The 12,818-nt window shown below is 35.3% G+C and overlaps 1 protein-coding gene across 1 annotated transcript in view; it reads left to right on the top strand.

Moving 5' to 3' along the window:
• The window catches only part of LOC112004914 (dehydrogenase/reductase SDR family member FEY), a 43,086-nt gene that overhangs the window by 27,003 nt on the left and 3,265 nt on the right, over nucleotides 1-12,818 (top strand). Inside the window, exon 6 of the mRNA XM_065766765.1 lies at nucleotides 4,403-4,475. Within this exon, the coding sequence (XP_065622837.1) occupies nucleotides 4,403-4,475 (73 nt within the window). The remainder of the gene's footprint in view (nucleotides 1-4,402; nucleotides 4,476-12,818) is intronic.

The following is a 12,818-nucleotide window of genomic DNA, read 5'->3' as shown; positions in this document are numbered from 1 at the left end:
GTTCAACCTTAATCTTGTCACGTGTCTTTTAACTTGTATATCACAAGTGAGAGCTTTAACTTATAGTCATGCCTCTAATTTCAAAATTAAAAATCTAAGAAATGATTTCTGCCTTCAGTTTGCATCACATATATGTTTTATATTTGTAAACATATTGAGTAATAATAATAATAATTTTAAATTAATTAATAATAATAATAATAATAATAATAATAATTATAATTATTATTATTATTATTTTATAAACTTTCACACTTGTTTGTATATCTTATGTTACATGATAGAAAAATTTTCAAGATCAATTCACAATACTATTTGTAGTTTGATACTTTCTATTTTTAAAAGAAAAGGGTTTCTTTAATCATGGATATCTTCATCTTTGTATCACAAGGGCATATTTTACACGGACTTGGGAATGTGTTAGGTATGTGTTTGTTTGTATATGCCAAACTTATGAATTTTACAATATGATAACAAACCAGTTCATTTAGGACTCTTTGATATTTATACTCATAGTTTCATGTACTTGTCTACATTGCATGCTTGACATTTGCACCTAGTTCTTCTTATTATATTTATATATATAGATTTTTGGTTGACAAAGATCTGACATGAGATTGCCCCAAGTGCATATTGCTCATTGAAAGATTTTTGGTTCACAACTTTACACTCATAATAACCCAATTAGTCACGACCAAGGTGAAGCAATCTATTTCCATAGTTTCACATTGTCAATCATTTCATCTCAATCTTTATCAGAATAGGCAGTGGTGACTCTTTTTGCTTCCATTCTCAAAGGGCTTTTCTTGTGTGTTTAGTAAAGTTTTGCTTTTCATTTTGATAGGAGTCAGTGCTTTTAACATTAAAAAGCTGCTTGATGTACATATTGCTTGAATGTTGTAGAATAATCCATATACCAGTACAACACATTATAGTTTACAGCCTTAAAATACTTTGGTTATAACCGAATGATGTATCATGCTGAACTGAAAGATAGGGAATATTGATGGAAAAGGAAACCTTGAAAATTAGAACAATCATTATGTGACGCCTTAATAGATCCCACAGTAGATCCTAAAATATTCTATTGGTGGCATCAACTTATTAAGCTTTAATGTCTTTACATATTTAGAAGATAAAAATGATTAGTTTCACAAAGCAGCCAAACAGTCCATTAAAGTTCTAAAGAAAAATAGCTTTAAGTCTGAGATGGATTTCTCCTTATCTTCAAAGCACCAACTATTTCTCTCCCTTAAAGTTTTACTTGTCCAGAGTCAAAAGAGTATTGGTTGATTTTTTTTTTGGGGTGTGTGTGCTTTTGCGTGCCTGTGCCTGTGCCTGTGCCTGTGCCTGTATTTTATTTTATTTTTTAATTTTTTATATATCTTTCAATACTATTCACCCGTTTTATCATCATGTGCATATTATCGGAATGTATTTATTCTTGATGGAGGTTCTATCACGATAGCTATATCACTCAATTTTAAAATTATGTTAAATGATGCCGATTCAACTAAATTTTATCACATTTTTGCATATCATTCATTTATAGAGTAAATATCAATTTCACTTCGTTTTAGACCTTCTTGGTGTACATTTCTTGAAAACAAACTGGCGCAGGACAACCAGAACAAAATTGGAACAACAATAAAATAAATGAATATGACCTAGGAGTCAGCATCTAGGCCTTACTTGGAGTCAACACCAAGCGGGGAAACCACTAGGAGTCAGCATCTAGGGTGGACCTGGAGTTAGCACTAGATCAAAAGAGACCAAATGACCATTTTTTCATTCATCACATATCAACTAACTTCTCAAAGAGTACAATAAGTTGCTTATAAAAGATTGCTAAACCCTAGTTCTAATTGGTTAGGAAATCCTAATTGCCTTGTTACAAAAATAACTTTGCTTTCAAATTAAAATACTAATAGCCTAATAAACTACTAGGACCTAAAACATAAAAATACAATTGACTTGCAAACATAAATATTACTAAATAATAATCTTCTTATGTCTCCCGCATCATTCTCTTTTGGTTGGAGAAAACTCGACCTTGAGTTCTAAAGCATTGAAGGATTAGGATGTTGACAAGTAACACTTGCTTTAAGTCTGGAATCACCTTAGGGAGCACAGAGAAAAGAAAAACCTTGAATTTTACCATGGCAAACTCTTCTGGAATAACAAAATCAATGTGTGGAGTCAACACAATCTTATCTTGAACCATTGGAAGCACTATGTTATCCACTTTCTCCACTTTAGCAAACTTTTTGTCTTCATGCACCATGGAAGACTGATCAAAAGCAGATTCATTGGCTTCCAATATTACATCATGTATACCCTCTAACATAATACTCTCTTTAGAAACCATTTCTACACCTTGCTGCTCTTTAATAGATCCGTTTCCTTGCACACATGTTAAAGCAACATTTGTCAGGGCATGTATGTCTTTGTCAACATTAGGTTTTGGTGTTACTTGAGGTTTCTCCACTACCAAGATATCATCATCAACATTGTCTTGTATGGGGGCAGCAATAATTTCATTGTGATCAATGATCCTTGGTTTCCTAATTGAATCGGTTTGTGTCTTCATTTGCTTCATCTGAGCAATCATGTCTTGAACACCTTTCATGAGCTTTTTAGATAATTCCTTTAATTCCTTGGTAGATTGTTCAAAAGTGCACTGAGTACATGAAATGGGATGAGGATTCATCCTATTTGCTTCAACTTGAAAAGTACCACACTGAGATTGTGGTAGATACTTAGCTCGAAAGTATAGTGACAAATACTCATCACAAAACTTTTCTTTCATATTTTCCCACACACTAATGGCAGGTTCATAATTTAGATAGCGGAAATATTCAAGATCCTCCCAAAACATTTGTGCTCCACCTCTTAACTTCAACTTTGCATACCTAACTTTTTTGTTATCTGCAAAATTTGCTTGCTTAAAGACTTGCTCCATCCCATTCATCCAATTGACAAAATCCCGTAGATTAGTTTTACAACCATCAAAATAAGGTGCTTCTGATATTACCATAGCCCACTGGGCAAAAAGATTTTGCCAACTTGACTTGCTAAGTATGGCCCACTAAAGAGGGCATTGCCGTGGCCTTACCAAGTAAAACCTGACGGTTGGAACACTAGTAATGAGTGGGCTTGGTGGGGTTGATGGTTTGTCAATTAAAGGCAAAATGCTATATTGATTGATTTCTTTATTTTAAACTAGAGCTAAGGGATTGGGTATAAAGCTAGGCTTGGGGTCTTGTTAATGAAATGGGTCTGGTCATTGGCTTGTGTGACCTTGTACAATGAGTTTGTTGTTTTGGTTGGGTCAGGTAGTTTAATGGGTTTAAATTTGATTTCTTTATTTCAGATGGGTTGGGTCAAGTTGTTCTTAGTGGGAAAACCCTGTGGGGTTGCAAATTAAAAATGATAGGGAAAGTTTGAACAGAAAATAAGGTGTTGGGTTTTTTAAACTAAATAAAGGGCTAGTTATTGTTACCTTTGAGATGGAATCGCTAGTTTATGGAGGGATTGCGGAGGCATGGTGCTGGGCTATTGAGGGTCATGGTGGCGCAATATCAAGAAGAGGATGGTGGTGGGGCTCACTGTGGTGCGATCTGACAGACGAGGGATGGCAGCATTGGCTTTCCAATGGGTGGTGGCATGCGAAGAAACTTCTTGAAAGAACTTGACCAGGTCTGGCCGTGGGGTTTGTTGGGTAACCTTCTGGTGGCAGAAAAAAATACGGTGAATGGAGTTTTTTTTTTTTTTTTGGTGTGTGTGTGAGATATTTTTCTGGTTCTGGATTGACTGCGATGATGCTTCAAAAAGATCGGTGTTTTCTCTGATACCAAATATGACGCAGGATAACCAGAACAAAATTGGAACAACAATAATATAAATGGATATAACTAGGAGTTAGCACCTAGGCCTTACTTGGAGTCAGCACCAAGTGGGGGAAACCACTAGGAGTCAGCACCTAACCAAAAGAGACCAAACGACCATTTTTTCATTCATCAAAATATCAACTAACTTCTCAAGGAGTACAATAGGTTGCTTATAAAGGATTGCTAAACCCTAGTTCTAATTGGCCAGGAAACCCTAATTGCCTTATTAGAAAAATAAATTTGCTTCCAAATTAAAATACTAATAGCCTAATAAACTTACTAGGACCTAAAACATAAAAATACAATTGACTTGCAAACATAAATATTAGTAAATAATAATCTTCTTGCGTCTCCCGCATAACAAATGACTATGTTTTAAATTGAAAGTTTTCAATGTTATGGTGGTGGTGATGAGTAAATTTATAATTATGATTTACTTGGGTGGTTAATCTCAAAATTTTGCTGAGTTACATCCATTCATTTTTCTTATGCTTTTCACTATTTAATAACAGGCAAGGGATCTTCCCAAAGTTGTTCAAGCTGCTTATCATCTGGTACCCTATTTTATGTTTAATGCTCAAGAAGGTAAGTGCTCCAAATGCTAGTACATCTGTTTTACCTTCTCAGTTGTATGGGTTAATTGAGACATCCTTAAGCACTTTCATTTTAATATTATCGAGACATTAATATCTTACAATGTCTTCCTTGTAAATAATTTAGTCAGACTTGGGGGTAATGACATAATTTATGTGAACTCATTCTGCATGTCATCTTCCCTTTATGTTTCTTCTCCTCATCATACCCTAGGGGCTCTATTTAACTCATCTACAAATGAACGTATGAGGTCGTCCTTGATAATTTATAAGAAGCACAGAAGTTTTTGAAGGGGATGTAATTGCTTTTTTTGCAACTTGGATATATGTTAGTATCAAGTCCAATTATCCATTTGCCATGAGTTTTTTTGATAGCTTTTAGCCTTTTAAATTTTTTTATTTTATGTACAATTTTTCAAAATAGTATACTTTAGCTCACTTTCTACAAAAATCAACTAGTAAAAAGCCAAATAAGCTGATGCCGAATGGATACCAAGTCTTTAAAGACACCTAGGGCCTAGGGGGCAACCTTAGACATGGCATAAATTTTTTTTGATGTGTTGGATGGAAAGAGTTTCTTTATTTTCTAGCAAGAAGTGGGGAACAATTCTATGTAAAAAGTGAAGTTTAATTATTACCACTTTTACAACTTTATCATGAATTTTTGGTGAGTCATAAGAATTTTTATTGAAACTGATTATAACAAATACAAATAGGGTTTATGACATAGGACAAATTGGAGAATTTCTTTATTTGTGGTTGTGGTGGATTTAGGGCTTTGATAGGAAAGCAGAAGGGCTTGATTTAGGTTTGTAAGGAAGAAGGGAAAAGAGAAACATATGCATTTAGTGGCTGCTTAAAAATTACCATAAGGACAGAGAAAAAGAAAAGATGAGAAATGGGGAAAACATAGAAAGGCCAACATTCCTCAATGCTCAAAACACTCAATTATTTATTAATCAACGCCATCTCCTTTTGAGTACATTGAGCACAGATCTATACAAAGCTCTTTCTTTCCCAGACTTTTTTTTGTAGATGAAGAGTGTATGTCAGGTTTTAGGGTGAGTAATTTGGAGGGGGATTCATTGATGGTGTTTCATCTGCTATTTGTTGACGATACTCTAATTTTCTGTTTCACTGATCTTGATCAGCTTTTGATTATTTGTTTGGTGCTTCTCTGGTTTGAGATGGTGTCTGGATTTAAAATAAATCTGGGCAAGTCTGAATTGGTACATGTAGGACAGGTTTATAGTATTAAGCTATTGGTGGATGTTTTAGGTTGTAAGCTTGGTTCACTTCCAATGAGATATTTAGGCCTTCCTTTAGGTGCTAAATTCAAGGAGAAGTCGATATGGAATCCAATTATGGAGAAGGTGGAAAAGAGATTGGTAGGCTAGAAATGTATCTACTTGTCTAAGGGAGGTAGACTCACCATATATATATATATATATATATGAGATGAGTTCAAGTTACACTTAGTATAACTTTACAAGAGTTACACTTTTTGTAAACCATTGATTACTATTAGATCTAAGGGTCAAAAAACACTCATAGTAGTATCATTATTACTCCCTAGAAATTAGTGATTTAGGCATTAACTCTTCTTATTAAAAAAAAAAACCACAACATTTATTTATTTATTTTCGTCCATATCACATCTTCTTCCTCTCGTCTTTCTTTTTGCACTATACTTGCAGGCCTTCACCATTCATAAAATTCTCTAGATAAAATTGTAAATACAACCTATTTTTATTTTGTTTTAATAAACATGATTACCATTTGCGAACTCATTTATTTGTCCATCTTTGTATTATGTAGCCAATATGATGGTAAAGAAATAATATCACATTCAACCCTCAAAAAGCTAAATGTGACTCTTAAAACCATTTTCTTATGTTCATTGTGGGACTAGTTGTGTGCTTCATATATTGACTGAGAGAGACCTGTATCTGAGTATCATCGAAGAGTAGAGTGGTAGAAAAGTGTCTCTTCCTTGCGAAAATACTGGCACATACAGACCTCACTGCAATAAACCTTTGCATCGTTACGCTATCTAATTTTTGGTTTTGGAGTTCAAAAGAGAAGGAAAATTAGAAGGAAAGCAAATAGATTAATTGAAAGAAGCGGAAGAAGAAAGATATGTCAGAGTAAGGAACCCCATAACTTATAGGCTATAGCAGTATAAATTTTAAATATAGCTTGTCTGTCATATCCAAATATGGTAGTTTTAATTATTAGAGGGTGTCTATAAGGTACAGCCGAGCTCATATGAAACCTCTGAGATCGTTTCAATTTCAAAGCCTTATATAGTTACATTATTGGTTAAAGCTTTAAACTTAAAGCTTAGCAACTAATAGACAAGATAAAAGCTTATCATTACAGTAGTCTGAGAGAAACTGTAGAGAGATGATGGAGGCCTGAAAGTATATTGCAAAAAGAAAGACAAGAGGAAGAAGATGATGATATGGACGAAAAAAAAAAAAAAGAGTAAATGCTGTGGCTTTTTTTTTGTTTTTGTTTTTTAATAAGAAGAGTTAATGCTTGAATCACTAATTTCTAGGGAATAATAATGATACTACTATGAGTATTTTTTGACCCTTAGATCTAATAGTAATCAATGGTTTACAAAAGGTGTAACTCTTGTGAAGTTACACTAAGTATAACTTGAACCCATCTATATATATATATATATTTTTTTTTTTTGATAAGTAATAAAAATTTTATTGATCAAAAAAAGAATCCTCCAACTTGCCTACCTATTTTCTATTATGAACCCCACATTTGGGTATAGATATGAGTCTTGAAATAATTGTTGTAATCAATTAGGTGGTTAGTTGAGATTAGGATGAATTAGCTAGGATTTGAGCACATGTAGCTCATTTAACACATGAATTAATTCATAGAGCACATGTTGATTTAAGTAGCCAGTTATCTTGAGCCACGTGGGCTAATGAGATTAGAGCAAGTCTCCTATGATAACATAATTGTAATTCAATTTAGATATTGGAGAATAAATCAATTCTTTGCTTAAGTGCATTTCCTTTCTCTCTTAATATTTCTCTATGAAGAGTAACTGTCTCAAATTAAGTCAATTCACATACAACTCCTATCCATTTCCATACACTTACTGCCCATCCCCTATATGAACCATTGGGTTGTTCCTAACAAGTGGTAACAAAACCATCGGTTTTGAGATGACTGAATCCATTGCATCATGTCAAAATTCCATGGAGTTGCCAAAATTCAGAGGTGGAGATCCTTTTTGGTGACTTCTTGAGGTCTATGAATTCTTTGCTCTTGCCTCTCCACCACACCTCATGGTTTCCATTGCCTCTTAGGCTTGGGGTTTATCCACGAATTGGGTGGATATCATAGGCGCCCTACAAGATCAGTTTCAAACTTGGCCACTTCTTGATGGCAATCCCAAATTATGTTCCAAGGCTTCTTGGCCACACTAATGGACACTGACACTATGTCTTTCCACTCCAAGCCCCCATGTCAATAGATAGTGTCCTAAATGAAAGAGAACATGTTCTTGGTGACAGCTGTGGGATAAATATCGGGTTCCATAGTCAGGCTGATCACAAATTTTTTAAGGACTTGGGTGGGAATTGGGATCCTAAGGTTGTTAACCAGCCCTATGATTGGGTGCTTTCATGTCGACAAGCACCACTGAGGCCCTACAAGGAAGTTTCAGCTTAAAAGCTTTCAGCGCTGATCAAATTGATCAGCAACTACAAAGGCTTGTGGTGTATATTGGGAGCCCATTTCTTGTTTTCCCGCCCAAGCCAAGATATTACATCGGTTATTCTCATGCATTAATGTTGAATTTCAAAAGTTACAACTTGAGATACAACACGGTTTTCATCCAATTGACTTTGTTATATTATCGATTGCCCGAAAAGTTTAAGCTGTTAGGAAATTGTGAATTTAATCATAATTCTAACACTTCCCCCTCACTTGTGGGCCTAAACTTACCCTTAAATAAGCGGGGGCCCAACAAGTGGGAATTTAACATTATAAATGGGACGTAGAGTAAAGTCAAGATCGAACTCAGGATCTCTTGCTCTGATATCATGTTATATTACTGATTGTCCTAAAAGCTTAAGCTGTTAGGAAATGGTGAATTTAATTACTTAATTATAATTCTAACAGACTTCCCAATATCAGTGGGTTTATGATCTCATCAATGAAGCTAGTGTACATTATAACGTTTGGGATGCCTTGGACTTTATAGGACTATTGATACCACAACATAGAGGGAAAAGCATAGTAAAAAGGTGATCTTGATTCATTTATGAAAATTTTATTGAAGGTAGAGAATGTGAGTGCTAATCTAGAACTTGACAAAACTTCCCAACTCAATGTATGGAAAAAGCTTGATTTGTTAGCTCAGAAGAATCTCTTGACTAAGTATTAACGCATTATATCCCTTGAATCAAAGAGAAAATTTAGAGTGGTCAAAATGTCATTGGAATATTGGTTTAGTGGACGGCCTCCCCTCATGAAGATGCCAATGACAGCATATTATGGGCAAGGTGTTTTGAAGGGAGGGAAATGTTAGGAACCTCACATATGGGTATAGATATGAGTCTTGAAATAATTTTTGTAATCCCTTTCGCTAGTCAGTTGAGATCATGATGAGTTAATTAGGATTTGAGCACATGTAGCTCATTTAACACATGACTTAATTCATAGTGCACATGCTGAATTAACTAGCAAATTATCTTGGGCCATGTGGGCCATTGAAATTAGAGCTATTCTCCTATAAATACATGATTGTAATTCAACATTAAATATTGAAGAATAAACCAATTTCTTGCTTAGTGCATTTCCTCTCTCTTAATATTTCTCTATAGAGGGTAACTATCTCAAATTAAGTCAATTCACATACAATTCCCATCCATACCCCTTAAGAACCACCAAGTACCTAACATTTTCTCTCTTTATTTCCTTTTCCTGTTGATGTGGCTAACTGGATTGAACAACTTCAGTGAAATTTCTTATGGGATGGGTTGGGGGATGTGCCCAAGTTTCAACTGATGGATTAAGCTAAGGTTTGTGATCCTCTTTCCTCTGGTGGTCTGGCTATTTGGAGTTTGAGGCGCTTTAATGAAGAATTATTAGGGAAGTGGTTGTGGAGGTTTGGGCTTGAGATGGTTGCACTATGGAGATGAGTGATTGAAGTGAAGTATGGTTGCAATTGGGGTGGGTGGGGGTGTTGGTGCATTAATTCAGTGTTTGGTTCTTATGGGGTGAGTTTGTGGAAGTATATTAGACGGGGTTGGCCTACTTTGTCTAGCTATCTCTAGTTTGAGATAGGGGATGGTTCTAGAGTGACGTTTTGGCTGAATCGATGGTGCGGGGATAATTCTCTAGCTATATGCTTTCCTAAGTTTTTCAGGATTTCCCATGAGGAGGCAAGTGTGGTAGATCTCATGCAATTCACAAATGATTTATGGTGCATCAGTAAAAGGTAGGGGGAGGATAAACTGTTATGTAAACAAGATAAGAACAAGGGATATACAGTTAGCGGTTACTACAAGGTTCTACGCGCAGCATTTGTTATCATTCCCTTGGAAGAGCACAAAGATTTCTTCTACAGTTGCTTTCTTTATTTGGACTGCATCTTTGGGGAAAATCTTGACAATTTATGAAAAAAGAATGTTTGGCTTTTAGATTGGTGTTTATTTGGAGTTTGTTGGGTGATGCCCAAGACTGTTGTTGAGTTGTTAGTTTTTTGGCCAGGCCTTTTTCGTCATCATTGGAATGGTCATTTGTGGACCACATTGTTTGATGTGATTTATATGGAGAGACGAACAATCAGAGTTTTGAGGACACAGAGAACTATGCCTGAGCTCAAATTTTTTTTTTCTTTAGAATATTGTTGGATTGGATTTCAGCCTTTCATACCTAGCCTTTATGTTCTGTTTTTGATTGGAGAGGGTTCATATAATTTGCTTGAAAGATTGTTTGGTCCCCAGTTGTATACTCCTTGTATACTTGGGTGACCCTATTTTTTGATATAAATAAGAATTGCATTACTTGTAAAAAGAAAAAAAGTATGGTTCGATTAGTTTGACTAATAAACTCCAAACCTAATAAAAAAATTAATTTGGACTCAAAGAAAATAAAGCCTATGATACTTGTGATCTTCTAGAAATTCTAGACTCAACCAAACTACCAAAATACTCATAATAATTGGGGATTACAAAAATTATAGTTTTGCCCTTGACTATGAAATTGACCCTAATTTGTTAAATAAAAATAAAAATAAATTTTTTTTTAACCTTAGGACACATAATTAGATCTTTAAAACCATACAGCTTTCACTTCAATTGAACTTCACCCGTGGCCCCATAAAATAAATCTTGAATTGAAAAATTTGTGTAGTAATAAATCAATCTTCAATCTCTGAATCAGTTTATGCTCTATGGTCGAAAGTTTAAAACAGCAGTACAATCCAAGAAAGAATCATAGTGGATTCTGCATAGAGCATGAAGATTGGAACAGAATAAAGGCAGAACTGCACCCCAAATCGATCTCACAACAACCAAACCTCTCTCTACTCCCCACCAGAACGTCCACCAAATGTCCTAGGAATCATCAACCAGTGTGTCCCCTTATAATGATAACACTAGCAGCTACAGCACGCTTGCCACTGCATAATGTAATAGTGATATGTAATTATGCATTGTCATGTCCTAGTGAATCCTAATTTGTCATGTTGGAATATATTGTTTTTTGATTGTGTCCAATTTTTGTGTTAATGCTACATTTTTTATTTTTTATAGATAATCAGATAAATATTGTTGATGAAAATAATAAGGAAAAATACAAGTTGTTTATGATGATGAACAATAGGAAAAGGATAAAACAAACAACAAAAAAGAGGGAAATCAGGAAACTAATCTAAGAGAAAACATTAACTCAGAGAGAGGAACAATCAATAAAACCCCAAAAGCGAGACCACTCAAAAAGATTGTGCTGGTAGAAAACCTTAACTCTTCCACTGTCTTCTCAGTGTCCTCAAAGGAACGATGATTTCGTTCCAACCAAGCAATCCACATCAAACACATCAAACAACCTGGAATCAAATTCCAAATCTTCGATGTTTGATTCCCAAGCCATCGATGCTAGTAAAATAACAATCCCGCCACCAAGCTTGGCATGACCCAATGAATATCAAAAGCCTGAAGCATAAAAGTCCATAAGGTATGTGTAATAGTTCAATGAAGGAGGCGTTCCACCGACTCCCTATCATATCGACACATACAACACTGATTTCCCAAAGAGTGACCCCTAAGCATGAGATTATCCAAAGTAAGAATCCAACCATGAGTAGCTGTCCACAAAAAGAAAGCCACTCACTTAGGAACCTTTGGTTTCCAAACACCCTTCCAAGGAAACAGAGAATTCTGGGCATCCTGAATCACATGGTAGAGAGACCAGGTGTCAAACTTACCATCTCCCTTGAGAAGCCAACAAAGAGCATCACTTCTTGCATCTTGAGAAATATGAGATTGGATAAACTCAAGGAGAGAATAAGATGTGACTAGCTCCCAGTCTTGAAATTCTCTATAAAACCTTAAATCCTAAACTCTAACAATACCCCACTCCATAAGCCACAAAACCTTAGAAATACAAGCATCCTTATTAGCTGAACACACATAGAGCTCAGGATAGGGAAATTTAAGGGTATTATCACCAATTCACCTATCATGCTAGAAATGGATACGAGTACCTTCACCCACTACAAAAAACAAATGCTTAGAAAAACTCTCCCACCCTTCATGAATACTTCGCCAAAGACCACATCCATGAGCCCTCCTGCATACTTTAGTACTCCACCCCCCTTGACCCTCACCATATTTTGTGGAAATAACTCTCTGCCAAAGATGGGTAACTTCATGACCATACCTCCACAACCATTTCCCTAATAAAGCTTGATTAAAAGACACCACACTTCTTATCCTCAAACCACCCAATTCAATGGATAAACACACCTTTTCCCAAGCCACCAATGGGTATTTGAACACCCCTTTGAAGACCGCTAAAGAAAATTCCTCTGAATACTTTACAATCTAGCGGCCATAGCTTTAGGGATAGTAAAAAGAGATCAAAAAAACACGTTGGGAGACTTGAGAGAGTACTCTTCAGTGACAGGAGCCTACCATCCTTAGATAAAGAGAGATGCTTCCACCCTGATAATTTCTTCTCCAAAATAAGATTCTAAATAGAAGATGTCTTAAACGAATTTGCCAACAACATCTCCAAATATTTCATAGGCAAACTACCCACTCTACCATGAAGAATATTAGCTAGGACATCTAGA

This window comes from Quercus suber, unplaced genomic scaffold (genome assembly GCF_002906115.3).
Source record: "Quercus suber isolate HL8 unplaced genomic scaffold, Cork oak 2.0 scaffold_740, whole genome shotgun sequence".
Classification (NCBI taxonomy): domain Eukaryota; kingdom Viridiplantae; phylum Streptophyta; class Magnoliopsida; order Fagales; family Fagaceae; genus Quercus; species Quercus suber.
The sequence above is the reverse complement of the archived record's forward strand: the minus strand, read 5'-3'. Positions and strand labels throughout refer to the sequence as shown.